At 35.6% G+C, this 27,690-nt stretch overlaps 2 protein-coding genes across 5 annotated transcripts; one reads left to right on the top strand and one right to left on the bottom strand.

Moving 5' to 3' along the window:
• Positions 1 to 1,943: 1,943 nt before the first annotated feature.
• On the top strand, positions 1,944 to 17,146 carry LOC121250068. Of its 4 annotated transcripts, none has more exons than XM_041148990.1 (6): positions 1,944 to 2,127; positions 3,466 to 3,505; positions 11,565 to 12,397; positions 13,501 to 13,621; positions 15,307 to 15,366; positions 15,479 to 17,146. In XM_041148990.1, the coding sequence occupies exons 3-6, from the start codon at positions 11,631 to 11,633 to the stop codon at positions 16,856 to 16,858; spliced, it is 2,328 nt and encodes a 775-aa protein (XP_041004924.1). In that variant the 5' UTR covers positions 1,944 to 2,127; positions 3,466 to 3,505; positions 11,565 to 11,630; the 3' UTR covers positions 16,859 to 17,146. The 4 variants fall into 4 exon arrangements, with proteins under 4 accessions (XP_041004924.1, XP_041004923.1, XP_041004925.1 ...); XM_041148989.1 differs by having other exon boundaries at positions 1,974 to 2,127; positions 11,505 to 12,397; XM_041148991.1 differs by lacking the exons at positions 1,944 to 2,127; positions 3,466 to 3,505 and adding an exon at positions 10,966 to 11,089 and having other exon boundaries at positions 11,505 to 12,397.
• A 1,100-nt stretch (positions 17,147 to 18,246) lies between these two features.
• Positions 18,247 to 21,000, bottom strand: LOC121250699. The gene is made up of 3 exons (XM_041149885.1): positions 20,223 to 21,000; positions 19,234 to 19,418; positions 18,247 to 18,872 (listed from the first exon to the last, which is right to left on the bottom strand). The coding sequence occupies exons 1-3, from the start codon at positions 20,779 to 20,781 to the stop codon at positions 18,360 to 18,362; spliced, it is 1,257 nt and encodes a 418-aa protein (XP_041005819.1). The 5' UTR covers positions 20,782 to 21,000; the 3' UTR covers positions 18,247 to 18,359.
• Between the last annotated feature and the right edge of the window lie 6,690 nt (positions 21,001 to 27,690).

Raw genomic sequence — 27,690 nt, forward strand, 5'->3', positions numbered from 1 at the left:
ATTGTAAAATTAAAAGATACAGTTATAAAAGAAACAAGCATTGCTTTTGCTTGTCCAGATGGAATTAGCAATGAGCCGAAATGGGCAGTTCATTCAGTCATCGTGAAGCCCATAACGAATATGGGCTGGACTTGAAATATCAAAATTATTGATTGCAAGAGGGCCGTTATATTATAGGCTGAGCCCAAGAACAACAAAACCCATTATACGCAAGAGAGAGAGGGAGACTGAATTGGACCTTTATAATTCCTAATGTCGTCGTGAAATAATGTGGATCTTAACATTTATGGATCCGAATATTACCTACATCTTTAATCTCTTGATTACGGAATATATTTGGGATAAATAATTATAGAAAAATAATATTTACAATTCTAGAATGTGTAAGTTCCACATATTTCTTTTGAAAAAATAGGTAAATCTAAGACTCACATAAAAAAATTATTTCTTTAATGGTGCACCCACTTTTTTTCAAATAGAATATGCAAACCGTGTACACTCGAACTAAAACTGTATCTAACATTACTCATAATCATAAGAAAAACTTTATTTGCACTTGGGAGGAGTACCCCCCGCGTACACAGCCGGGCCTCCACATGGACGCTAGAAACGCTGCGTTTCATTTGCAGCCTGTAGAAGCAAATAGACTCCCAAAGCTGCGTTTCATTTGTAGCCCTCAACTGATAGACTCCCCTTCGTCTTTGTCATAGACACCACCAAGCAACAATAAATTTGAATAGAAGTGGATGCTTCATGTCAAACGCCAAGAATGCGTTGTTTAACCTGCTCCATTGCTTGGACTCCATATCCATGCTCTGTGCTCCAATTGAGTTCTTCAACCCAGTTAGAGGTTTCAGCACAATAAAATCGGTGTCCATGTAAACACCTCCATACTTGTATAAAACTGCTGGTCTCGATTGGATAGATTCTAAGTTAACGGAATCTCGCCGGGGTCCTTTTCCGCCCTCCTAATCCCATTAAACCAAGCTTTGGCTAGAATGTTTTTGAATAGAAATGGCAAGTCCGGTGTCACTGCGACAACTTTGCATCCCCGGTCAAGGAGCGGTTTTAGAATTTTGTATCCTCTTGCAGAGTCCATTTTTTTTACAGAATCATTAAGCAGCCTCTGGGATGAGTTTGATTTATGAGACCCATTTTTGCACTGGCTGGGATGGGCAAGCTTGTGAAATCGATTTTTTTTCTTTTTTCTTTAAAACAAAATAATATCAGTCATGTCAACCGATTCTTCAAAAGGTACCCAACGTCGGATACCTGTTGCAGAATTGTAATTATAAAGAATATTCGTCCGGACCAAATCCTCAGCCCGTTGGCTTTATATTATTTCGTAACTATGTACTTGAACAATATTACAAAACACGGTTGATCCCTTATAGAATAACTCAATTTTAAGACTTATACAACATATTATTCACATGTAATAATTTAATTTAAAAAATATATTTAAAATTTTAAACCTTATAAATACGGAGTCCCACCCACCATCTGCCTTATTAAATACTTTCTAGTGTATTTTTTTTGTTTTTACTTTTATTTATTAAATTTTTAATATTTTTATTTTTATTTTAATATCTTTTAAAAAATGGTGCACACGTGGCGTGTTGAGTGATACACATCAAACATTGATTAGTAATGGTACCCTAGAGACTAATAACAAAATGTCAAAATTTAACCGAGTGATAAATTTTAAAATTTGATCATTCTTAGAATTAAAAATAAATAAATTTTTTTGATTTTAATCAAAAAATAAATTAAGAAATTTAATTTTGAGATAAATCATGAGTATTAATTTTTTTTATTTAACCATTATATTTTTTTCAATTCAATTTCTTACCTTTTTCTTTTTTTTTTTCTTTCTAGAAGTGTAAGATAATCATTATTAGCCCTAAGCATATCACTTTTTGGTGAGACAAGGCGGGTAAGGTTAACATTCCCAGGCCGGTGACACCTGACAAACTCCTAAAAGCAAAGGCCAAGATTGCATCCGTATTCGTATTACACGGCTGGCTACCCTCGAGTGTACGGAACCCTCAGATGCTATTCCATCAGAGAAATTTAGAAAAGAGCGTCCGTCCGTCCCCTCCCGGCATCAGCAAGGACCAAACTCAGGTAAGAAATCTCGATTTTCTTGCAATATCGGAGCAATTTCGATTACGAAATTCTTTGTTTGCCTCTGTTGCTGTTGCTTGCCCCCTTCATATATTTCTGTGGTTTCTTGGTTTTGGATTTTCTGTATAGAGAAATTTGCTTCAGATCCACATGCAAACATTATTGTCTGTAAAAAAGAGGAAGAGTCTTTTATTGTGCTTTGATCATTGAGTTTTGGGTTAGTTGAAGAATCTATCAAGGGCTTCAACAATGGCGGTTTATTTTATTTTATTTTTTTTAAAGGGCTTCGAGAATGGGTTTTTTTAAACGCTTAAATTACTCAAAACTTTTTGTTTGGTAAAGCTAAGGAATTTTTAGAGTATTATCAGAAGATTATTACCTGGGTAAATATGGAGCTTTCAGCCGAAACCAATATATTTAATTATTATAGCTTGAGTCCGAGTGACCAGAATTCGTCAGAACTCATAATTGGTGGTAAAAATTCCTCGAAGTTATATTTTATGTACTCTTTTTACTAGAAGTACTCTTCTTAATTATTTAGTTCCTATTTCTAGCTTCGACATTATGAAGAAGAAGTTGTTTTCCTCTCTAATAGTTTAATGCTGGAGTAGGCTGATTTCCTCCCCCCCCATTTGAAAGGTATTGCAGAGACCTTAATTTTTCACACCCATCTCTATTCTGGATCAATTTTCCTTCGCGTAATTAACCATATAAACTGTTCATGAAGCAAGATATGCCGTGTCAATAGGAGATTAGCACCAATTTTTAGTTGTCTTAATTGGTAAAATTCAGCATTATTTTATGATCTACGTTTGTATGCATGAGTGTATTTTGTGATGACATGACAAGTTTGAGCTCTTGAACTTAAGCTGTCGTTGGGGTATCGCCTACTAATTTGACTTCATGATTTTCTTTTTAATGTGGAAGACTTTATATAATGTACTGTTGGTATAGATGGGATGGTTAAGTACTATTCTTATTGCCTTTTATCATCTCTTTCTTTATCTGGCCTATTGTGTTTGAAATTTGAATAAGCAAATTATATATTACTGAACCAAATGGATGCAGCTAGCAGTTCATCAGTAGTAGTACTGCATTCATTCAAGTGGCAGAAGTCCTCAAATACCCCAAAGAAAATAAAAGAAAATCTCTGAACTTCTTGTATCTAAGTCAAGTACAAATTAAAACCCAATGATCAATTCATAACAATAAAGGGGAAAAAGATCATGGTTGACGCATTATTCCTTACACATTACCATTATCTACAGTTGCATGTCACAGATGAGCAGTAGCATTATTATTTTATATTCTAAACCCGCGGTTATTCTCTCTTTCCAGATGTTATATATATACCATAGCAGCCAAAGCCAATTGCCAGGTAATTTCCCATTCCAATATTATTATTCCTTTATTCCTATTAACATATATATCTTATATAATCCTCCATGATTCTTTCACGAACATCGATCCTTTCATGTAAAACTAAAAGAATTAATCAGGTAAATATAATTTGAGAAGTTGGTATATATATAGGGAACAAGATTAATAGGATATTATTTTGATGTCAGGTACCTAGCTAGCTATATTAGTATCTTGACCTAGCTAGTGGTGGGGGGGAATTTAGAGAGAATTTAATTCGATTGGAGGTCACGCTATAAGCTTAATTCTCCTTGAAAGTTGATTTCTGGTTTATTTTGTATAATATTACGGTATATAATTTCTAGTTTGAGTACAAAATGTCACGCCCGAATTAACTGCAAACGGTCATGCATGGTGCATGCCAAACTATCATGATGTACTACAACTTGCATAACTCTATTTCACAATGGCCATAATATATAATTTTTCCTGCTAATTAATTTTTTCAAAATATAGTTAGATCTTTAGGAACCACGTACGTACCACAATTCTCAAGCTAACGAAATCAATTAAATACTATAATATTTAAATACTCTAGTCCAAAGGTTCACTTTCCTTGCAGAAAATCTTGTTTCAACACTCCTTATAAACTCTTTAACATTATTTTTTTTATAGGTTCCTAAACTCAACATTAATATAATTGAATAAATTTCAAAAACAAGATGGAGGGCAGTTAAATCGACAGACTTCAAGGGTACCTTTTAACTAATCATGTAGCTTAATTTGAAAGGTTATAGAATTGAGTGTGAGTGAGCTAATAAGGATGATCATTCTCCAATAATTATCAGCTAGGCATGCAACAATTTACCATAAAATCTCAACTTGAGAGATCATCTTGTAGCTTTGAAAGGTACTGATGATCATAGATTAATTGAGTGTGAGTGAGCTAATGTCCAGTAAGTAGCTAGATATATAAGGCTAGGGAAATATAAATTCCATAATAAGAATATTTTCTGAAATGTATAAATTAACTATATTTTGTTAATTTTGAAATATAAAACAAAATTTTCTTAACATATATAAATTATAACCGGGAACCTTAGTACTTGTCAACTTCTCTTAATTCAATTACAACCAACCTTAAGTATGCATCCAAACACGTGTGTATATTATATTAGGATTTAATTTTTATGAAATCGAAAATTCATGATGCATGAGAAAAAATAAAATAAAATCGAATTTGATTCCATGAAATGAAAAATAGGCTTGGTAAGATATCATGAGTGGTTAATTCGATGAAAAGCCTTAAATTGTGGTTAATTGGTTTCGGATTGGACCAGCGAGTATATATCGTCAATAGTCTAGCTAGCCAAATATGGGGTGATGATTGGCTTTGTAGTCACCAAATATTGGTGATGGTGTTGACTGTTGAGACCTTGTCTCACTCAACTTCGTGGAGAAAAGAGGATGGCTTGCAATAGGCTTGAGCTAGGCTACGAATTTAAGTTGGGCTATAAATATAAACAATACTAATCAACAAGCCACTCAAGATCAGCTTGCTTGGTTAAACTTGAGTATGGCTCGATTCGTTTATTAAATGGGCTGTTTATTAATACAAAATTATAATTGATTATTAAATGATACAATCGTATAAAGCTTGGCCGAACTCGTTTAAGCTTGTGTGAACTTGAGTAACTTCACATTTATTGCTTTTAATGGTATATCACTACAAAAAAAAAAAAAAGAGCATTTGTGACGAATTATTAGCAATGAGAATGACTATTTATGACGAAAACAAACTCATTTTAGCAGGAAATAGTCATTTTCGCAAGAAATATATAGCTGAACACAAATAAACAGTTTTCTTGTAGTGTATAATTTTTAACTTTATAATTATCTTAAATATTTGAAAGGATCATAGGAAATCATGTTTCCGATATTATGTGTTATTTGAATCCTGATGAGTATAATAATTGATATATCATGTATATATAAACTATTTAAAGATATTCACAAAAACTCAACTTATAAGTTAATTTGTCAAAATTAAGTAGGTCGTGAACAAATAATAATTGAGCTGCTTTTGAACATAAATGTATGATCTTGGTTATAGACGCAATAGCTTGTGAGCAAAAACATAAATGAACTGTTCGTGAATATAAAATGTAACTTGATGATAAATTACACAGTAGCTTGTAAACAAGCTTGAACAATAGATGAATTGTTCATGAACATAAAATATTGTAACTTGGTGATAAACTCGAGCCCCGCTCATTGTTTGAATTAATAGAAATTGAATGAACAAGACTTGACCACTAACTATTTGCTCTAACTCAACTTGTTTGCACCCCTAACTTCATCAATAGAGTGAAGAGTACTACTCCAAGACTCCGAAAGGAGTTAGCTCCTTTGGACTCTGACTAGATATAACTCAACTCCACTCTACTTTTTCAATGTCAAAGTGGGATCGAATTAAGTCAAGCAACTCGATCGACCCCAACAAATTTTACAGTCAATTATTGATGTTGGTGGTCGAAATGGCATTGAATTTCAAATTGATCAACAAATTTCTAGATCTGAAACGACTAACACTAAATAATATTAGAAAAACCTCTTGAATAATTAGTTTTTGTGGCATGGAAAATCCTTTTGCAACTTTAATACCATTATTAATTAGTTTTTGTCCTCCATTTTTTGGAAATTTTTACAATCAAAGAGAACAAATTAACAAAAGAAAATTCTAATCAACTGGCCCCTTTTAGATAGTGAAAGTGTTTCGTCTTAAGTTATCTCATCATTATAACTTTTTTCAAATTCTCATATAATATATAATAAACTATTCAACTTTTTCAAAATTTTAAACAATAATAAGATTAAAAAATAATATTCTAATAATATTTTATTCAGCTATTTTCATCTAAAATCATCTCATCTCATCTCTCGTCTCATCTCACTATTCAAACCGCACCTAAGTCAATGCATGCCTAGTTGCTCTAGATCTACTTGCCGGATGCTTGAGTCTAATCCACCGTAAGTAACCGAATACACTTCTCTTGTTGCATATGTTGTTATTGTTCTCTCCTAATTGATGAGGCAATAGCTTAACAAAGTTGGAGTTTTTAGTTAGTGACTAATCAAAATTAATGAAAAATGGACATTAAACTGGCTTTATATATACTTATTAAATAAGAATTCTAGAATTTGGATCGAGGGACAAATTACTGCTAAACAAAGTTAGAGATCAGGTTTTTGCTTGAATGCATGCATCTAACTAGAGAGAGAGAGAGAGAGAGATAGAGAGGGTAGAGAGAGAGAGAGGCAGGGATAGAATAATACTTATTGTATGATCTCTAACCACAATAGGGAACAAAAATGGACCACACACGAACAAATATGGCTAGGGTTTAAAGCTTGGGGAAAAAGAAATTTGGAAGACTGAAGAGAAGAAGAGATTATGATTTTTTATTTTTCAAATTAATGCACATACATTTTATAATTAAAACTTAATTTTCAAAAGTCAGAATTGGAGTCGAGATTTTATTATTGAGTTTGTTTTGGTCTTTGACTCTATCCACATAGTTAATCATGAAGCAGAGCTCAAAGTGAAGCTGAAATGACATGAATTAGCCACTATTCACCACCTTACATCCCACATTCTATGAAAAGCACCTCCACACCTTATGAAAAATACATTTATACCCTATAAAAAAAATCCCCACACTATATGAAAAAGCTATAGGTGTGAGGTGTGAGAATGAATAGTGGTTGATGCATAGTATTCCTCTAGCATTAATGTTTTTGCACCAGCTTCTAGTCTGCAAGCTTCATGGGGCAACAAAAATAGTGACTCCTTGTTTTTTACGACAATTAGGCATGATAGGGTGACTGGCGAGGAGATAGGGTGGTGTAAACACAATATATAGGAAGAGGGTAGAGCTAGGTCATGTGTGAGGGGAATTATATATTAAGATTAATGTATTAATTAATGGAAAATGGAGGAACAAGCGGATAACGGGGAGGGAGAAGGAGAGATTTATGGAGATCATGTGATATTGGGGGTCGATCGATTGTTGGGAGGGACGTCTCGGGGGGGGGGGGGGGGGGGGGGGGGGGGGTTGTGGGGAAGAACGTCTCCCCCGGGGCCGGGAGGGGATCGTGAGTGTTACACAAGAAGTAGAGGAAAAAAAAATAAGATCACAAGAAATTAAGAGTGATCCCATGCAAGGGTTCCTCCCACGAAAAAAAGACCTAGGAGTTTTAAATATATATTGAGATGCTTGGGATGTATTACACGTCGAACATATTCTATATGGTGCCACACCATCCTAACATTAGAACGCATGGAGCTAATTATAACTTTAAAGTATGCCAATAGACCATTAATTTGTATAGGCCAGAAATTAAGGGGCTGTTTCATAAATAATAATAATAATAATAATAATAATGCTAGGCTAGCCAAAGCTAATTAAGATTTGGATTGGTGAATTAATATATATGCTTGCTTAAATGAGCAATATTAACCTACTATTCAAATTTTACCAAAAGTTCATACAAAATCATGTGGTGCGTCCATGACTATATATCCTTTTATTAGGTCTAAAAATTGTTGATGAATATTCTAATATTTGTAAAAAAAAAAAAGTTCCTACATCTTGCTAATGATGTGGCTACAAAAAAAAAAAAAAAAAATTTGTTAAATTTGAAATATTGAGACATATAATAATTAATAAATGTATGTTGTAGAATGGAACAAAATTAGTCATGTTGGCTCCAAGCGGTAGTCAAGGCTCCATAAGCAGTAACCATATGTCTAAAGTACTTTCAAATATGTTATATTTGTTTGGAAACAAATTAAAAAAATGATTTATGAGGTAGAAATAATGATCATTTGATTTTTTAAAAATTATGATCATATCTTTAAAAATTTAAAAGTTGTAATTATCTGAAACTTGTATGGATATTTTCGCCCATTGACAACATTTTTAAAATTTGAACTGCATTCCAGATTTTTCGAAAAAGCATGTTTGAGGGCATAAAAAATTATGTTTTTCCTTAAACATAGTTTTTAGCTTATTTGAGATTAAAAAATACTTTAATATGTAACATCTAAACAACCTAATTTTTTCATTAAAGAGCTTTTTCTACTATTTAAATATTTTTTAAAACTCTTGACACATAGGACCTAACTAAAATTCTTGTGGTAGTCTTTTGTATAGAGTTTTCAAATCTCAATCAGTACTTTCAAATTAAATGGTTGGCACATGAACATGAGCTTGTTTATCATCCTAGCTCACTTAGTATTTACAGCACTCAATGTATTTTAGAAGTGTTTGACAAAACGCTGATGTGGCAAGATCCTAGTCATTTATATTGAAAGCAATTGTTGATATTTTTTAAAAAAAAAAAAACTACCCTACTCTAAAAGATCTTGAACCCCAAAGAAGACTAGCTAACAACTAGCTTGCTAAATTACAAAGTCTAAATCCATCAAACAAGTTGTGTCAAATATAATTATATATGTGGTAGATCGATCACTGGCTAACTACTGACAACTAGAAAAATACAAAGCATTTTAAAGCTTACAATCCAGGAAGTCATGATCCTAATTACTTCTAAACCCCACTGACTAGCAGCTAGCTATATAGGAAATTACAAAGTATTTTCAAGCTTAAAATCCATCAAGTTCCATCCTTACATTTTCTTTTTGACACTGATCAAAGTAGCTAATGATCAAAGTAGCTAGACCTGAAGAAGCTGGTTGCAAGGGAGAATTAAGACTCTTGATTCCTATATATAACAGATCATCTTCTAGAGATTTCTTGCATGCAGCCTTGAAATCTGGTTAGGCTGCAAGAATAACCACTTATTAAAGCATGCAGTACTTTTGAAGGCCATCGATCTAGCTGCTAGCTAATTTCTGCACTAAACATACTTGACTAGATAATTAATATTTTTCAGCCACTGAAAGCGACAGTAATACTACTACTACTACGTAATAATATTGTGATCAATAGAATAAAATCGGTCTGCCTACTTGACTAAGACACATTTTTTAGACTACTTGCAGCCCATTATACTTTCTTTGACTTAAATTGGCAAACGAGATAATTTTGAAGGTTGCCCAAAAACTGAAATATCATATCTGATAAAGACTCAAAAACATGATAGATTAGCAGCATACCAAGATTACAGATTGTATGTATTCTCATATATATATATATATATATATATATATATATATATATTGAGTACCAATTAATATATAAGTAATTATGGTCTTAAAATCTTGATGTTAACATGATGATCATATAGACTCTTAATTAGTTACGGACGTAGATCTCTCTCTCTCTCTCTCTCTCTCTCTCTCTCTCTCTCTCTGATCTCTCTCTCTGGCCTGAAATTAATTCAATATATTAAAGTTTGGCAATATATAATTAAACATGTTCTTCCACACGTACGTGCTATTGATCATATCAAAGGACCGATATTGATCATGAAACTGGAATCAACATGTATGCGTCATCCATCTCAAAACTCTTTATGAAATACAGAAATGGCTGAATACATGAGACTGACTAGAAGTACTTTTCTTTAATTTTTTCTTTCTAATCAGCTTTGAGAAGAACTGAACAGTCAAAATGAGACTGACTAATTTTACGAAATGGGACTTCCATGCATGCATGCACGTCATGACTCTCACGAGAACGTCAACACAACTTCGAACCATATAGTAATTAAGTAGCTGGTTTATTTAAATATTTATATACATCGATCGTTAGAACCCTTAGTACATCATGAGCCAATACTGCAAACCAGTTTGCAGTAGTTTAAGAACAACCATATTTTTGTCGATAAATAAATAAAAATTACTTTCATTTGATTAATCATGCAAGTACTGAAAATTATATTCTGGAGATACTGTCCTTTTCAAAAGAAAATACAACAAAATAATCCCATTATGTATTTGTGCAGTACTATATATATATATATATATATATATATATATATATATGACGGATCACTATCCAGAATTAACCCGGTGTAACTAAAACATGATCATGTGTCGGCAATACATGCAAAATAATAATAATAATAATAAAAATAAAAGATATTTATCGTGGACACTGCTGTGAAACAATGCATTTTTTATGACTTTAAGAGAGAGTAGAGATTACACAATCACCTGATTCATTCTTGAAACAAAAAAAAGAGAGAAAAAACCAGCTGGCTCGATCAGTGCTTATAAGTTGATGCAATACAAAATCAAAATAAAATACCAACGTTTTTTTAGTGGCTTCGAGATTTCTATCCTAGATGAAATTTGTAGTACTATATATCCTCGGTAACTGAAAATGAATGCAAAAAAAAAGTAACCGAGAAGGATCATGATGAAATGAGAAGTAAAATATTAGAAGTAAAAATAGCTATCCAAAGTCTTGAGTTTCTCATTGTTTGAGGCCTTGAAGAGTTTACTCACAGTTCGAGAATGGTGGCATAGCCTCAAATGCTATTTATTCTCTAAAGGCAAAGTCGTCTGCTCAAGAGGGTTCAGTCCGTAGCTAGGTACTTTTTGGCTTGCTGCATATAGAGGATCGATCCAAAGGTATTAGGCTTTAGACATTCTCTAGATGTTCGATCTGCTGTTTTTTAATTATCTGATTCTATATGCTAGCAAACATTGGAAAGGAAGACCTCTTACTGCATTAGTTTAAACATTACGAAATATTCTTCAGTAATGATACAAATAGAAGGGAAACAAAAAAAAAAAAATTGGATGACCTAAAGCTGGAGTTGTTTGTTTTTAAGAGAACTGAAAGTCCAAAAGGATTGTTCTGGATCTCAGACTAGAGTAATTTCTTTTTAAGAGAAACTTAGTGTACAAAAGGATTGTTCTGTTGCTTTTGTCATTCAGACCAATTGTTAAAGTTGAAACTTTTGGCTGTCGCAATGATTTACCTACAGCCTAATCCAGAATCAGTGGATTCTTGTTTTCTTGGCTTTATATGTCCTCAATGCAGACCTAGAGGAAGAAAGATCATTTGGGCTTAATAAAGTTTGTTGGGTGTATTGGATTTCAGACATATGCAACATGATGAGAGACAAGAGGGCATTCACATACACCTAAAAGTCTTCTGGGCGCCTCTATGGAGAACAAGATTCTGACACCTCACTCAGGAACATCTGAGTCATCAAGAAAGAGGAAGTTAATAACTGTGGATACAAAGTGTACCATCTCGGAATCAGATCATGTTTTGGATGGGGGAATCCTGAAAGAATCAAACTGGCAATCCCAGACTCGTGATATGTTCATTCAAGCTCATGGAGAGCATGAAAAAATGTCTGTTATGAAATCTTGTGATGAACCTGCAGGAAAGGCTGAGTTTGGTGGTCCTGGTTTGCAAGCTGGAATGAATTACAAAATCAAGAAATCTTTTGATTTTAAACAAATTGGTCAGACTTCAAATTCTCCCAGAGTAAATGTTATTTCAGATATTGGAACAGGCTCTTTGTTTTCTTCTTCATGCGTTGGACACAAGGAAAATGATGTGTCACTGCAAAGTGAATTATCATTTGGCAGTGGCTCTTTAAGTACAGGGTTGACTAAAAACTGTAAAAAAGAGAAGGGTGGAAGTCAAGGAGATGGAAATATGCAAAACATGAATAAGGTAGAAGGATCAGATGTTGACAATTCTAAGCATTCCTTCTTGGAAGAAACTGTACCTAGAAATGGGGATTCTCCTCCTATGCAGGTAGATACTCGGCATTATCCAAGTCCTGGTTCTTTTAAGTCTGATGAAAAAAGTAAATCACTTCTCAGAAAAGTAGTTCCTTCAGTTGCTGAGAAGCTCTGGGATGGGTCCCTTCAGTTGAATTCTTCTGTAAATGTGGTTGCGGTTGCCTTCTTTAAGAGGTTCATTCAATTTCTTTTTTATATTCAGTTTTTTAAATAGATACTTGCAACTCATTGATAAACTATTTTTCCTAGATTTATCAACATCACTTGTCCTTTTAGTTTTGTTTTCCAGCAAAAGGAGGGAACAAAATTTGTTAGATAGAGATTGCATCACTTGGGGAAAAGAGAGATATCTTGTCTTCAAGAGGAAAAGTGATATGGAGAATGTAAAATAAGAAAATAAATAGAATTTACGAAACTTATTACGATGTGATGAAACTCTTCCACTAAATCGCTTGCAGAACCAGTGCCTTTCTCCATTTGTGCAGACTGAAACCGATCACCCCCCAACCATTTCCTCCTCTCCCAGGTTTCACCAAACACCATTGTGAACTAGTTATAAGGCCTACTGTCATTTGGAGTCAACAAAAATTAATCTCTATAAGTTGTTTTGTTTATCGAAGCAATGTTTTCTTATGGCAGTAAGTGAACGCTCCAAAAGTTGTGAGCAGCATAGGGTTTTCACTATTATATTGATGTTTTTTAAAGCCAGCCACTTTCAGCTTCAGTCAAAGTTAAACACCATATCTAGAAAATGCATGTACACTAACATCCTAAGGCAAATGGATTCCTTCTAAAAAATGCTTTATCCTTGTTTAAGTAAGAATTTAACCTTCTCAAGCAATATTGTGGGATCCATTCACCACCTTCCTACTCAATCCGATCGGGGGTATTACACACGCCGTTTCATTTCAAGTGGAATAATAAATTTCCACTTTTTCTTTGAGTTCTTATCGACTGAATGGATTTAAAGCTGGTTTTTTTTTTTTTTTCCCTTTCCTTTGATTGCTTCTGGCATTTGGATTGCATACTTGCACATAAGTTCTGCTGCCTTGTGTAATCTCAATTAGAACATTCTTGATTTCTTTTTAAAATAAAAATACTCGGTTTACACACTATAGAACTTCATCTCAAATATGTTATGTATACGATCATTCCTATTTGTTTTGGGATGATATTCTACAACCAAACATCACATCCACCATGTATGTATAATGTTGGAACTTGGAAGGGTAAAAATTTCACTGTTAATCTTGTCCATGATGATTATTTTTCTGTAGCGGTGAGAAGATGCCTAATATCAAGTGGTCTGAATCTGTAGAAGTCAAAGGGAAAGTGAGGCTAGAGGCTTTTGAAAAATATATTCAGGATCTCCCTCGTTCGCGCAACCGGGGTTTAATGGTATGGTACTCTTACCTCTTCATGCCATTGTGAAATAGGCACTTATGTTCACAGGGTTATATTAGATTTATGGAAGCAAGTCAAAATCTGCCTTGTTTATATAGCTTGATGATGACTAATACTCGAGGCAACTGGATTGCGGTTTTCCTTCGCTTTGGTGAGAAAAAATCAAAGAGCTTTGTGTTGTTTATGGATAGAAAAGCGATGCATTCCAGAAAACTTTGAAGCTTTTGTTCTGATAGAGAAATACTCTGCGGTGACTTCACTAGAAACTGAAGAGCTACTAGACAAAGGGCAGGTTTTTTATGATTACTATATGAAGTTCATATTGGCTGAAAAGAAAAATCATATGAATATGAATATGAATAGATGATATTTATGACCAAAGGGATCGACTTGTAGGAGGTGCAAGAATATACATTAAAGATGTTGAAGCTTATTTTGGTGGCATTGACATATATTGTGGCTGTTCATGTGTTCGTTGGGAGGATTAGAGGAGGGTTCTTCCTCTCTTCCACCTCCACCCCCAATGTTGCCAAAATTGTTATTGATGAAGTTTCCAAAGTTAATGTTTAGTTCCTGATAGGAATAATAGGGTGATTTTGGAAAATCTGGAAATTAAGGATACCAATGAATGTCAATATAGAGCTATGCTGTAAATGGTGTCAAATAGAGTTGTTGGTAGCTATACATAAATAATTATAACATCCTTCTACAGCCTAAGTCAGGGAAACATTTGGGTGCAGTGAGTTATGCTGTAAATGGTGTCAAATAGAGTTGTTGGTAGCTACATAAATAATTATAACATCCTTCAACAGCCTCAAGGCAAATTTTTGATCCAGGAGTTGGCTTGTATTAAGATGATGGGTGTTGGAGTGGGCTACATCTTAAGTTCAATCTTGCCAAACGTTCTGTTGAGCATTTGGATTTGCTGACATTTTGTGCTATTACTTACCAAAAATGGGAAAAAAGTTGTGCTATGGCAAAACCACACAGATGGCGTACATGCGTATGTAATCATATAGAAACTAGAGTTATGATTGTGCTTGATATATTTTTTTGTAAGAAAAGTTTAGTTTGATGTCATGATTTCTTTTTTGAGTTGAATTGCTTCCAATTTCCAATTGCCAATTTCCTTGCTTCACTTTGAGCAAATTTGACCTCTTTGCCACTAATGATTTGGGTAGACATGGATCAGGCAGATAACGGATGAGTTGCCTGTCTAGTCTGGTCCTTGATCCACCATTGGCTGGAAGTTTGGACCATAGAGATCTTGAATAACAGAAACTTGTGAACCAGATATACAGGGGTTGTGGGTGTATGGACAGTTAGAGATTTGTCTGGTTGCATGAGAGAAGGAAATGTTTATTAACTATCAATTGGCTAATTTGATTAAAACCAATTTGGTTGCTAATCTGATCAAAGAAAAGTTTGGCAGGTTAAGTGATAAAAATCAGGCTACTTTAGTTTTATGAAGGTTGATGAGAGACCAACTCAATGTATCACATAATTCCAGTAGTACTCAGTTATGTATTAGTTGCCTATAAAATATAATATTCTTGATTTTATTCGCTATGAACAATATCTTTGATGTATTTCAGATGCATTACCTCAGAAAACTTTTATCTTACATCATACAGTTCCTTGAAATCTAGGTTATAACAAATCTTAGCATTCATCTTCAGGTAATCTCACTTTGCTGGAAAGAAGGGTCATCTGAAACTGGACTGGCAGGCATGAAAAAGGTGAGTCAGAAAGGGAACACTTTTGGAAAATACCGGCAGCCATCATGGATATAATTTTAATTTTTTCTGATAGACAGATGATTGTTCTATTTCTTGTCATTCCTGTTGACAGGTTGCAAAAGGGTACAAAGAAGGGGACAGAGTTGGGTTTGCACAACTCTCTCCAGGTATTGATCTTTATGTCTGTCCTCGCAGTGAGACCATAATCACAATACTTGCTAAGCATGGGTTCTTCAAGGGCATGGCTGCTATTGAAGACAACCAAGATTCCTTGATTGGTTGTATTGTGTGGCGAAAAAAGGGAGCAAATTCTGTTAAGAAATCTGAGAAACAAAACTGTTCCTGGACCGAGCACCCTGTCAACTCCCCACCTGACTCTTCTACCCAAAGAGTTGCTGAAAATAATTTGCGTTATACACAACCAGCTGAGGCATCCATCCCAGTTGCGTCAGGAGCAGATTGCACCACTCTTGAGATTATAAAAAGTGAAAGTTCTGAAAGCAAGAATATCAAGCCTAGCAACATTCAACTTGAGTTGCATAATTCTTCCACCGTCATTAAACTCTTGCCGACACGTTCATTCCAAAGCAATTCTCTATCTGTTTCAGTGGGACTTAAAACATCATGTTCTGACTGTGACTCTCATCAGGATTCTTTGGGACAGTCATTGGAAGTTGAAGCTCCTCAGATGCACAATTTGGGACCCGAGAGACCTAAACAGAGCTTGGAACTTCAAAGGCCTATCTTGTCCCTCCCACCTGATGTTGTCAACAGAGTTGCACCTCTACCTGATGATGACGACCTTCCTGAATTTGATTTTGGAGCTTCTCAAGGATTTACGAACATGAAAGGATCCCTTCCGCGGATGGTGCCTACTGTAGAGTGGCTATTTGCCAATCAAAGAAGATTGGAAACTTCAAATCTTCCAATGCTTACTCTAGAGGAGAAGAAGATTCTAGTAAAGAACTTTGGTGAACATGGCAAGACATCTGGATTTCCTATTGTGGAAGAACAAAACGCAGCCCAAGTTAAAGCTGTTACCACACCTGGTAGCAGCAGCATTGCTGTTCCACGTTCAAAGAACCATTTTGACGAAGATGACGATGATATGCCTGAATGGTGCCCGCCAGATGTTGAGCTTCACAAGCAATCAGTTCCACAGACAAATCGACCATCAGTAACCATGATCAATCACGAAGTAACAAAGTCATGGTTCCGAATTTCTTCAGGTCCTCCAAGCCCTCTGCTCCCATCTCCACATCCGATCACAGCCCATCCGCCATTTTCAACCCAGACAGTGCGACCTGCATATAGTTTCCACAATGCAGTCACTGTGAGACCTGTGCAACCAAGACCACCTATCGGATACATGCAAAGGGGTCCAGTTTCTTTTATGGGATCCAATTCTAACCCACTATCGAGACCAATGTCAAACACATCGGATCTTAAATTTCCCATCTATCCTGCTGGTTGGAGAGGCTGGAGGTCGTGATGCTTGGAGATCAACAAAACTAGTAAGCTGATACCTTGAACTGATGTGTGAAATGGTGGTCAAAACGTCGTAGAGAAGAATCCTGCTTCAGGTAGAAAAGACACCGAAGAAGCATGATTCTAGTAGGAACATCAAGTTGTAAATATAACAGGAGCAGCTAGTTAGGTGTTCGTTCATGCCTAGGGTCGCCTGTTTTCATATTTTATGAATCATCTAAAATCCTAACGTGGTCTTCCCTTTTTTTTTCAAAAGATGTTTTTCTTAAACGGCATTCATTTTGTATTTCAATAACTTGTCTGGTATTAGGAGATAGTCTCCATTATTTAAATGATATAGATAATGATGTGATGGATTTCAAGAGCCTTAACTAAAAAAAGTAAAAACTAGTTTTAGAACTTCAGAGATGCGAATGCCAGTCTATCATCTATATATTTATGAAAAGAATACTGTTACATCTATAAATAAATTACATAAAAATAATCTCACAAATTGATGTGATTTCATCTGATCCGTTAAATTTACTTTACAATAAAAATAATTTTAAAAGTAATCCATTATTGTATTAAATGGTCATAAATTGGTTATTTAAATTTCAAATTATATCGCCCGAATCAGTCATTGAACATTTTCAATGGCTCGAAAAAAACTGAGTGCAACCAGCATGTTGGCGCAGCGTAGTTTTTTGAGCTTGTGCGCCTGTAGCGTGAGATCTCACTCACCAACCTTTCACAGATAAGATCAGATGTTGAAGAGATACAGTTGAATGAACTCAGTAATGTTGCTATTTTTTATCCACAGCACTTTGATTTTTGCATTTGGTTCAAGAGAATTGAGCACGAAACTTCCAAGTTGGCAATGTAAGGGGTGAGGATGGTGTCGTATATCCACACCCCTGATGAAATGGCCTTAGACATCGTTATGGCACGCGACGGAAACATGGGAATGGGAACAGACAAGAAACCAGACATTTATCAAAGACTGGCAGCCATCAATCTGGCACAAGAAATTCAAACCATGCAGTCATGAATTCGGACCCGACACAAACCACATCTGTATACATAAGAATTCCCAGAAAACAGTGATAATGTGAATTAACAAAATAAAAAAGAATTCCAAATATACCAGAATCTTGGTACACTGGGTCATAAAAATAATGGCCAAGAGACTGATTCGATTCAAAGCAAAATAACAGTGATTCAGGACGCAAGAGAAAGAGAAGAGCTGCGAAGAACCTTGACAGTATCAGTTTTGAAGTTATGATTTAGAAGAATATCCATGAGTCATTCGTTCATTCATTTAAATAAAGTATACGGCAAACCTATTGAAAATTTTAAAGAACCTATTTCTGGCCATTTGACAATAGATTTCTTCAAACGAAGAATGAATAGTAACTTAAAACAAATAACTTGATGCTATTGATTGAAAATTTTTGTACAGAGCCCCAAGAAAAACAAAATAGAAACTTCACAATAAATCGGGAATAAAACAAACTACCAAAACTCTAATCAAAATCATCGACAGTAAGCCAGTCATTCGACTCCTCACCTTCCGAATCTTTATCATGAGAATTTGAGTGGACTGCCTTTTGCTGGCCACCACCAACCAGAGACTCAGGACTTCCCTTCAGTTGAACCCAGTCATTGCATCCTCTGGGTGACTTAGTTTCCTCGGCAGAGTTAAGGCCTGATAGTCTATTAGAGAGATCATTATCATCCTCCTCCAGATCACTGAATGAAATGTCCTCCTCATGTTCAAGTTTTTCCTGGGCACCCAAAGTAGTGCCTGTATCAATAGGTTCATCTTCTAACCACTTGTCAGTATTCTGTTCATCATCCATTTCTACTCCTCCACTTATGATTCCAGTTGAAGCCTCTTCCTCAGATAGTACTTTCTTCCCTTCTGGCTTGCTGGCCATGCAGCCATCTTGAGATTTATCAAGAGTCTTTCCGTTGTCATTCTCCACCTGTGCATTCTTTTGCAGCTTCTGCAAAAGTGCATCTCTTGATTCCACAATCTGCAAAGAAGAAACACGTATTAAAAGAGATGCATTTGTTTGAGAAAAAAAAAAATCATCAAAACCCTCCCAAAATGTAAATGGGGAAAGAATACAATTTTTTTTTTAACTAGTCTAATTCTCAATTAAATTCTTTAAAAAAAACTTATATCCGCTTTAAAAAAATCTTTTACATGAACTATAATACTATCATTCTAAAAGGGAACAGTTTCACATCAACCACGTTCAAGCGAGAGCTTATAAGACTAAAATGGAAAATCATAGGTCAATCTCCCTATGGTCAATTGAAGAGAAACAAAAGGCAACATTTTTTTTTTATCTAAGCAACACAGCAGACAACATATGGGAACAAATATCTTGCCTTGGAAGTTGATAGAAGCTCAAAATCATGTTCACTTAATCTTGGCAGCAACAATATGAAATAAATTATCCAAAATCTTTCTTCACTCATATAACTCTGAAGTTTAACTCTAAGAGCTGCCAAACTTGGTGATAGACGCTCAACAGTTGAAGCATGTTCTCTCTGAGCATCAGACATGTTGAAATCTGCAACAAAACAAGCCAGATTATAAACTAATCGCGCTAGGCCTCTACATTCGTTTGTTCCATTGCCTTAGTGATCAAACACTTTTTTCAGTATCTACTACTCCAAATATAAACATACCTGATTTTATTGGACTGCGTCTGTGTTTGTGTGTCATTGACAGATAAATACAACAGAAACCCAAAAGAACTTCATGAAGCTCAAGCTTTCTATGCAGTGTGCTAAAGCTTTGCTCTAATGACAGATAAAAATTTACTAACTTCTGTAGTAGAAGTCAATAAAAATTCGTTTGATATCCCCGAGTACATCACTGCATCAATAGGGTTTAAAAAGCCAATGTTAGACCTCACTGACTAGAGTGGTGACATCCAGTTTATGGCCATGAAGAGGAAAAAGGTCATCTTGTTTAACAAATTCCTTGGCCAAATATTCCTCTAAATTTTTAGATTCACCTTTCCACTACAGAAAACCCAGTTCTTGGGTTTCCACCACGACCTAGAATGTTACGACATTCAGAAGTCCAGTGAAGGAAAATAGTAAACAATGCATTAGATTATTTAAAACAGTAAAAAATCCGAGCTCCCCCGGCAATGAATGAAATTGAAAAGGCAGTGTAAGCAAGCCGACGATGCTGCTATGATTTTTTACTCAATAACCAAAGAAATACCACAGTAATGATCGAATTCAGAAAAATGTAGTGAAAATATTAACAATTACAGCAATAAATCCAATCAAACTGATTTCAAAAAGCAAAAGTTAAAATTATGTTTATTTTAAAATAAAAAACAAAGTAAAATAAACGCTACCGTTGTCGAGTGGTAAAGGAAAATCGTTCCAGAGCTCGGGGCGCGCCGAAATATCGCACACAAAATCAACAACTTCATCGGTGACCCCAGGCACACCATCATCAATACGATCGTCGTCGTCCTCTCCTGAAACTTGTTCGTCTCTAACTTCGTCGTTCTGGAACAGCAAAAAGTTCGAAGCGAGCCTCGAGATCTCACTCACCGCCTTGTTACTCGACAGAAGGGAAAGGCCGGTTCTGAAGCTCCCGCTGATTTCGACCAGATCGTTGCGGATCCCGAGGAGAGATTGCGACGATGATGGAGCATCGGATGAATCAACGGAGGAGGTGGGGGTGATCGGAGTAGCATGCGATGGTGCCAGAAATTCGGCGACACCGCGAAATCTGGTGGTGAGGGTTTGGCCGAGGAGGGAGAGGTCGTGTGTAAGGGCAGGCGGAAAGGTGGAGGGGGAGTGCTCCGGAGAGGAAGAGAGGTGGGAGTGGGAGTGGGAGTGGGAGTGGGAGTGGGAGTGTGAAGAATCAGGGTCGTCGGATTGGAAAGATTTGAAGAGCCAAGACATTGCAATGGTTTCGCAATCTTAAGATATGGGAGTAGAAAGAGAACATGCGAAGATTTGCTGAAATTTGAAAGTTCAATCAAATTATGGCACTCCAAGTTGACGACGACGATGATGAACCACAACAAGTAGAAGAAGAAGGCTCCCCCTTCCCATTTTTTCTTCCTTTTTTTTTTCAGAAAAAATATTTACATAGACATTTTTTTTCTAATTATATTATACATATACATATGTCTTCTCCTCTCTCTTTTTCCTTTTAATGTATTACATTTTCTTAAAAGAAAATAATCATCTTACAACTCCATACGAAATCGAGGGTAGTTTTATAAGAGTAATGTTAGGTATTATAAGTTCTAAATGTCTAAATTTTATTTAAATTTTTTTTTATAAAGAATAATCATTTATATACAAGTTTCAAATATACAAATTTTGCAGGATTCTTTTATAAAAAAGTAGATCTCATCATGAAAAAGTATAAAAAAATTCAATTTTTATTGATTGATCTACTTTTTTACAAAAAAAAAAATTTACAAGCCTTGTGCATTTGAGACTTGTCTCTAACTATAAAAAATGGACACCCATAATGGGATCCCTTCCCCTTCTCTTTGGGGTTATGAAATATCACTTCATGAATCTTGGTGGTTGGCCCTTAATGGCCAGTTAGGGGTTACACTTAGAGGAGCAATTTACATAACCCCTCCCCCATTTGGATGAGTGGCTTCAAGCTTGTAACAACAAAAAGTGACGTACTCTCTCTCAAGTATGGTTCTCTTTAGTCCCGACATTCAGACTACAGAATTTGTGATTGTTGCTCTGGTCTTATCACATAGCACACTCCACCATCGATACAGGAGATTACGAATGAACAACAACGATGACGGAGAATCCGTAAAACAATAGCACTGGATCTAAGATATTTCCGACGACGTAATATCGCTTATGCAATGTACTTTGATCTAATATTACTAACATTGGTATCAGAGCAAAATTAGTTGCTTCTGATTTAAGTTTTGACGTGCTTGTGATTTTCTTTAAGGAAATCATTTTTCTGTTTTGAGAAAAAATTTCCTATCTGGAAAACATGATTGCCTGAGAAATACCTAGGTTTGCATCATTTTAAAGTGTTGTGCAAGTTGGCACATCGCAAATGGCAGCAACCCCTTAGTACACAAACTGGCAAAGCAAGCAATGCATTACACGAACATTGCAAGAGGTGCAATAACCACCTCTATGATGTGCGCGACGGAGGGTTGCGCTCAGCACAGTAAGCTCTATTTCGTCCACAACGAAGTGCGGTGATGCGCAACCAGCGCAAGAGCAATGCTGCCACCGTGAGCAGCGCTACTAGATGACCCATGGCCTACCTTCTGCACAGCATCGAGCACCCAATGACACTGTATGCCCACATGGATACAATGGGCACTGTAGCTGCTCAGCATAGTGCCTTGAGTGCCCAAAGTGGTGTTGCGCGACAAACAGCGTCGCACAAGGTGTTGAGTGACAAGTAGCGCTGCAACACCAAGGTGCTACGCGTCAGGCAGAAGCTCATACCAGTAGGTGTTGTGATAGTCAAGGTCGCGTCTCTCCGACTAGGGTGGTGAGCAACTAGCACTACCACACGCAGTGTTGTGCATGAGATCGCGTGTTCTGCAACTTGTACCGCAGAGGATCACGTCGCACCATGGTCGTGCAGCGCGCACCAGATTTGGCTCATTTGAAACCAGATCCGCAACGGAACCCACCTGCATTGTGGTGCAGCACTTACCAGCAAAGTTGTGCTCATCATGATGCAGCGCACATCAGCTGCTTTGCTCACCAAGTGCAGCACCAATGCGTGGTGTTGGCTGAGAGGGTGACAGCGGCTCTATGCCAAAAAAAAAGTTATGGTTTATGAATAGAGAAAATCTCTCAGCCGGATGGGTTTAAAACCCATTTTTACACCGGCCAATGAAATAAGGACACGTAGGCATTCTATGAGAAAAGTAACTACACCTGTCAACACCTGATCCCCAACTCATCTCCCTTCCTTTCTCAACATGTAACCCTCTCTACCTTCCTTTCTTCCGTTCTCTCCTTGCACCAAACCTCAATTTAGCATTTCCCCGCACAAATTCATAGAATTACAATTTCTCCTTCAAACCCGAGAATTCCCTCTACGCCCCCTCTCAATCGATCGACTCTCCGTCGTGACCCATTTATCTCTCATCTCTCAAGGGGTTGCCTCTCTCCCTAGAGAATACAAAAATCTCAAATCAATTTCAAATCCTATTTCCAATTTCCTCTAGATTCTACAGAGTTCGAATCCTTTAAAGAAGGCAAGATGTCGGAGATGGGAAACACATGATCCGAAAGGTCTCGATGGAGTGCAGATGAGTTGCAACGTCTGGCTTCGCACCAAGGTGGAGGTGAGCAAGTGCGTGATCCCTCGCAGCCTCCTTCTCCAACTTTCAATTCTAATCTCTTTTCCCTGCAGAGCAAAAATCCAGATTATATATCTACATATATATATATAGGAAATAGAAAATAGAAAATAGAAAATGGGAAATTGTTGTGCGTAGTAGATGTGAATCAAGGTCAATGGTATGGGCTGGTGATGACTGGGGCTCTCTCACTTCAAAGATCGACGAAGAAGCTGCGGCTTTGCTATGGTTTCTGACGAGGTGGCTATTTGGTTTGCTGAGTCGAGTTGAGTCGGTTGGCGATCTGCTGCGGCTCTTAATGAAAAGGCTGGCCAGTTACAGTGTGATCGAAAGTAATCGTAGAAGAGTGCAGATTCTTTACCCTCAAGTCCATCTCGATGATGCCTATTGCTACCAACAAGATTATTACAAGGGCTGCCACTAACTACAAGATCAAGTCCGCCAAACAAACTCATCATCTACTCCAACCGGTCACCATTTAACTACTGCACGTTTGCAAGGTCAATCCAATTCCCTCTCCAATTTGTTTGCTCCCACCAACACCTGACGATATTTCTATTTAATTCTGAAATCTCAACCGACACAACATTCTTTAGACAAGTGCTTCCGTCAAGGGAGAGAATGGGTTGGTGCAGGTTTGGTGCAAGGAGAGAGGGTTATGTGTCAAGAAAGGAAGGGAGATGAGTTGAGGATCGGGTGTTGTCGGGTGCAGTTTCTTTTCTCATAGAGCGCCTACGTGTCACGATTTCATTGGCCGGTGTGAAAATGGATTTTAAACCCATCCGGCTGGGAGCTTTTCTCTTATGAATGGTAACCATATGTAGGTTACATGTGAGTGTGAGGAAGAAGAACAGTTTTTTTTGTCTCATTCGGTTGTGGGATGAGAAAAGGGCTTGGACTCAAATCATGCTTGGGCTTGTTTTAAAATCACTTTTAGGCTATGATCATTTTTTTTTATTTGCTTGGGCTGAAATGGGTTTTGGCAATAAATATATTTGTTTTAAATCCGACCCATACTATGTTGTGTTTAAAATAATATCAGTCCATTTTCTTAAAAAAAAAAAAAAAGAGTTCAGTTAACATGGGGCCTTGAGCCCAACAGGAAGAGGCCCACGCAGCAAGCCTAGGCAACAGCCCGCTGGCTGTGGGAGAGCCCAATGCGCTAGGCGCACAACCCATCCAATTTTTTGTGTTCTTTTTGGGTCATTAGCCTATCCAAGTAGTTCAGTTAACATGGGGCCTTGAACCCAACAGGAAGAGGCCCACGCAGCAAGCCTAGGCAATAGCCGCTGGCTATGGGAGAGCCCAATGCGTTGGGCGCACAACCCATCCAATTTTTTGTGTTCTTTTTGGGTCATTAGCCCATCTAAGTTTTGTGTTTTTTTCTGGATCATTAAAGGTAAAAATAAAAAGGTTGGTATGTTTTGAATCCAAGACCTCACACACAAGGACAATGAACTACCATTGGGCTAGAGTTTATTATTGGAGTGTTTGATGATTTTATTTATTTAAATAAGCATTTCATTATGGCACATGAATATTTATCTAAAATATTTTTGCATGGATTATGATTATTGAATACATGCATGCCATGATATTATGTCATGTTTTTGTCACATTTGTTAGGCATTTTATTTTATGTTATAAACTATCTAGATTATTATTTTTTGTAAATAATAATTATTTGGACAAAATGTGATGAATTTTTTGTACATGTATTGTGTTTACATGTCATAGGATGAGCTTATTTTATCACTAGTATTTGTTAGGCTAATTATAGAAATTAGTCTTCAAACTTTTAGAATGTGACAAAATAAAGGATTAAGTAGACCGAGTTTGATTAGTCCATGCTTACGATTGACTCAAATTGATTTTTTCGATCTAGGAAGAAATTATTTTTGCATGTGATTAGCTCGGAAGAGTGCTTATCCTAATAGGAGTATGGTTGAGATTAATTTGGAATTAATCTCCTATACGATATAAATTTGCTCGAAAATTAAGTTAAGAATTAATAATTAGGCATTGAGGCGTAAGAGATTATTAGGAATCTTAGTAGTTTTCAATCTTGCGATGTATCTTAATTATTTTTGTTCTGATTTAGATTGACGCAAAAAAATTCTTAGATGTGTATGCAATTAAATGCGCATAAGTTAGTAACTTTGAGATGACCAAAAAAAAAAGCCGAGAGATTGAGTATGTGACTTAAATGTCATATTAATCTTCTCCATGAGCAATAGTTGGAAACAAATGAAAATTATTTTGAGTTTTAGATAGTCTTAGACCATCATTATTGTAAAAATCACTTAATGGTATAGAGTAAAATTGGAAGTGTCGTGGGACGCATGCGCTACAATTTTCATAGAAATTGAAGGGATCAACTATCAGATAGAGCTAAACCACTATTTTGCATTTGAGAATCTTGTAGGTAATAATGAAAGTTGCGCATTATTTTGTAATGCAAAGATTAATTGCTCTAATATATGAGTTTAAGAATTATAATCTTGAATCAACTCAGATTAACTCACAGATAATCGCATAATCTCTAAAACTTGCTTATATATCTAGCAAATAAGGACATTAAAATCTGAGTGTGCAAAAGTGTTGAGGACATTCTTGATTGGCACATTCATTTTAAAGGTTTTATCTGTGCATCTCTCTGTGGTATTAGCACTGGTAATATTGTTCAAGTTTTATTTCTCTCTAGCGAGAACAAATAGGCTTTTGCATATATATCAATTTAGGAGTACCCTTGAGAGTAATGTAATATCAAACCCTTGGAGATTTGCATGGTAACTATGGTAAAAGTCTGAATAATTAGATACGATTGAATTAAGTCTAAAAAGTTTGCTTATGGTTGCACTGATGCAATATTAGTTTTAGGCTAAAATAATTTCTCGCAAAGTTTTTCTTTTATCTCCTATAGTGGCTTGGAGAATATGAAAATATTGAGTAAGTAAGAAATTAGGATATATCGCTAGTTAGCGAACATCACATACTGCATTTATTACACAAATAGATGTTTTTATTAGCACTTTTAATGCGATAGTAGAGAAGTTTAGGCCTATTTTGATTTAAGTCTTATTGTAAACAATGGTATTAGTGAGAATTCTTAGAGGTTTAGGAGTTGGATGGCTACTCATTGACTCAGTGATATTATTTCTTAGGTGGAGAGATAATATGTTAAAATGTGCCGTTAAGGCATAGGAAAATATGTCCTTAGTGTGAAGGTTTTCTCGCTAATGAAATCTCTCCCTTTATTTAGTCGAGTCAACGAGGAAAAACAATATGAGCATTTTTTAATGTAAAAGTTCCTATATATGCACACTACGGATATGAAATAATAATTCCAAAATTTTTGTAAGAAAAATATATTTTTTAGTTAAAATATTTTTTCAAAATCGCAATCATATGAATTATATGATGAGAACAATTATCTCTTGGTTTAATGACTTACTGAGAATGGAGTTATAAATGAATTATGGAGTAAAATAGTTGTTACATAGGGTTGCAGCCTTAATTCTAACTTGTCGTCCTTAGATCAAGTTCATTCGCCATAAAGAAAGGCTGAGTGATTATTTTGTACAAACATGAATTATATTAAAAATCTAGAGGATCTAAGCTAGATTATTTTTGGTTGAGTCAAGAAAATTACTCGTATTTTCAGCAATGGTGGGGTATTGTGGATTTTTATGACACTTAATTTTTTAGAAAGAGCATTTCATTCTACATTACTTTAATATCAATATTTTCAAATTTTTTTATAAAAGATTGTCGAAAACAGTGAAAGTAATTCACCAACTAGTGATGGTGTACTATTAGTAATAGTGACTCTCAAAAGTTATAGAATATAAAGATTCTCATAAATAGCGTGAAATTTATACATCAGTAATTTTTCGTTATTTAGAAACTAGAAGAGAATATTCATAATATGATTCCGCTAAAGATACTGAATTCACATAGTGGGAATCTGAATATAGAATCTTAGATTTATTTCACTTATATGATCCAACCTGAGATTGTTGATCTGATCGACAAAGAAAAATTGGAGTTGATAGAGGTATAGACCCATCTCTTGGCACTAATTGAGTTGCATTTAGATAATCATTGACCTCATATTTATTGAAACTTTTTCTGAAAGAGTCAAATAGTTTATTATCACAGGAGAATTAGATTGTTAGTTTTTTGTGATGTTTTAAGCATAAAGTATTTAGAGCATATGATTGTTGCTTGTACTATTTTGATACAAAAAGCGAATGAATGCTGTTAGTACTGTTTTCGTGTAGCCTAAGCCAACCATCTATTTAAAGACACCAAATATACCAGTCATTTTTATTAACGACCTATTAAATAAAATTGGGTTCTTTGAACGTTGTTGACAATTTTATAAAAATGTCCTCATAAAAGATATGACGATCTAGTTGTCTTAGATTATTAATTGTCACCTAATGAGAGGTTTTCCATACTACAAAATGATGAACATGAGTTTATGAAA

The sequence above is a fragment of the Juglans microcarpa x Juglans regia genome, chromosome 2D (genome assembly GCF_004785595.1).
Source record: "Juglans microcarpa x Juglans regia isolate MS1-56 chromosome 2D, Jm3101_v1.0, whole genome shotgun sequence".
NCBI lineage: Eukaryota > Viridiplantae > Streptophyta > Magnoliopsida > Fagales > Juglandaceae > Juglans > Juglans microcarpa x Juglans regia.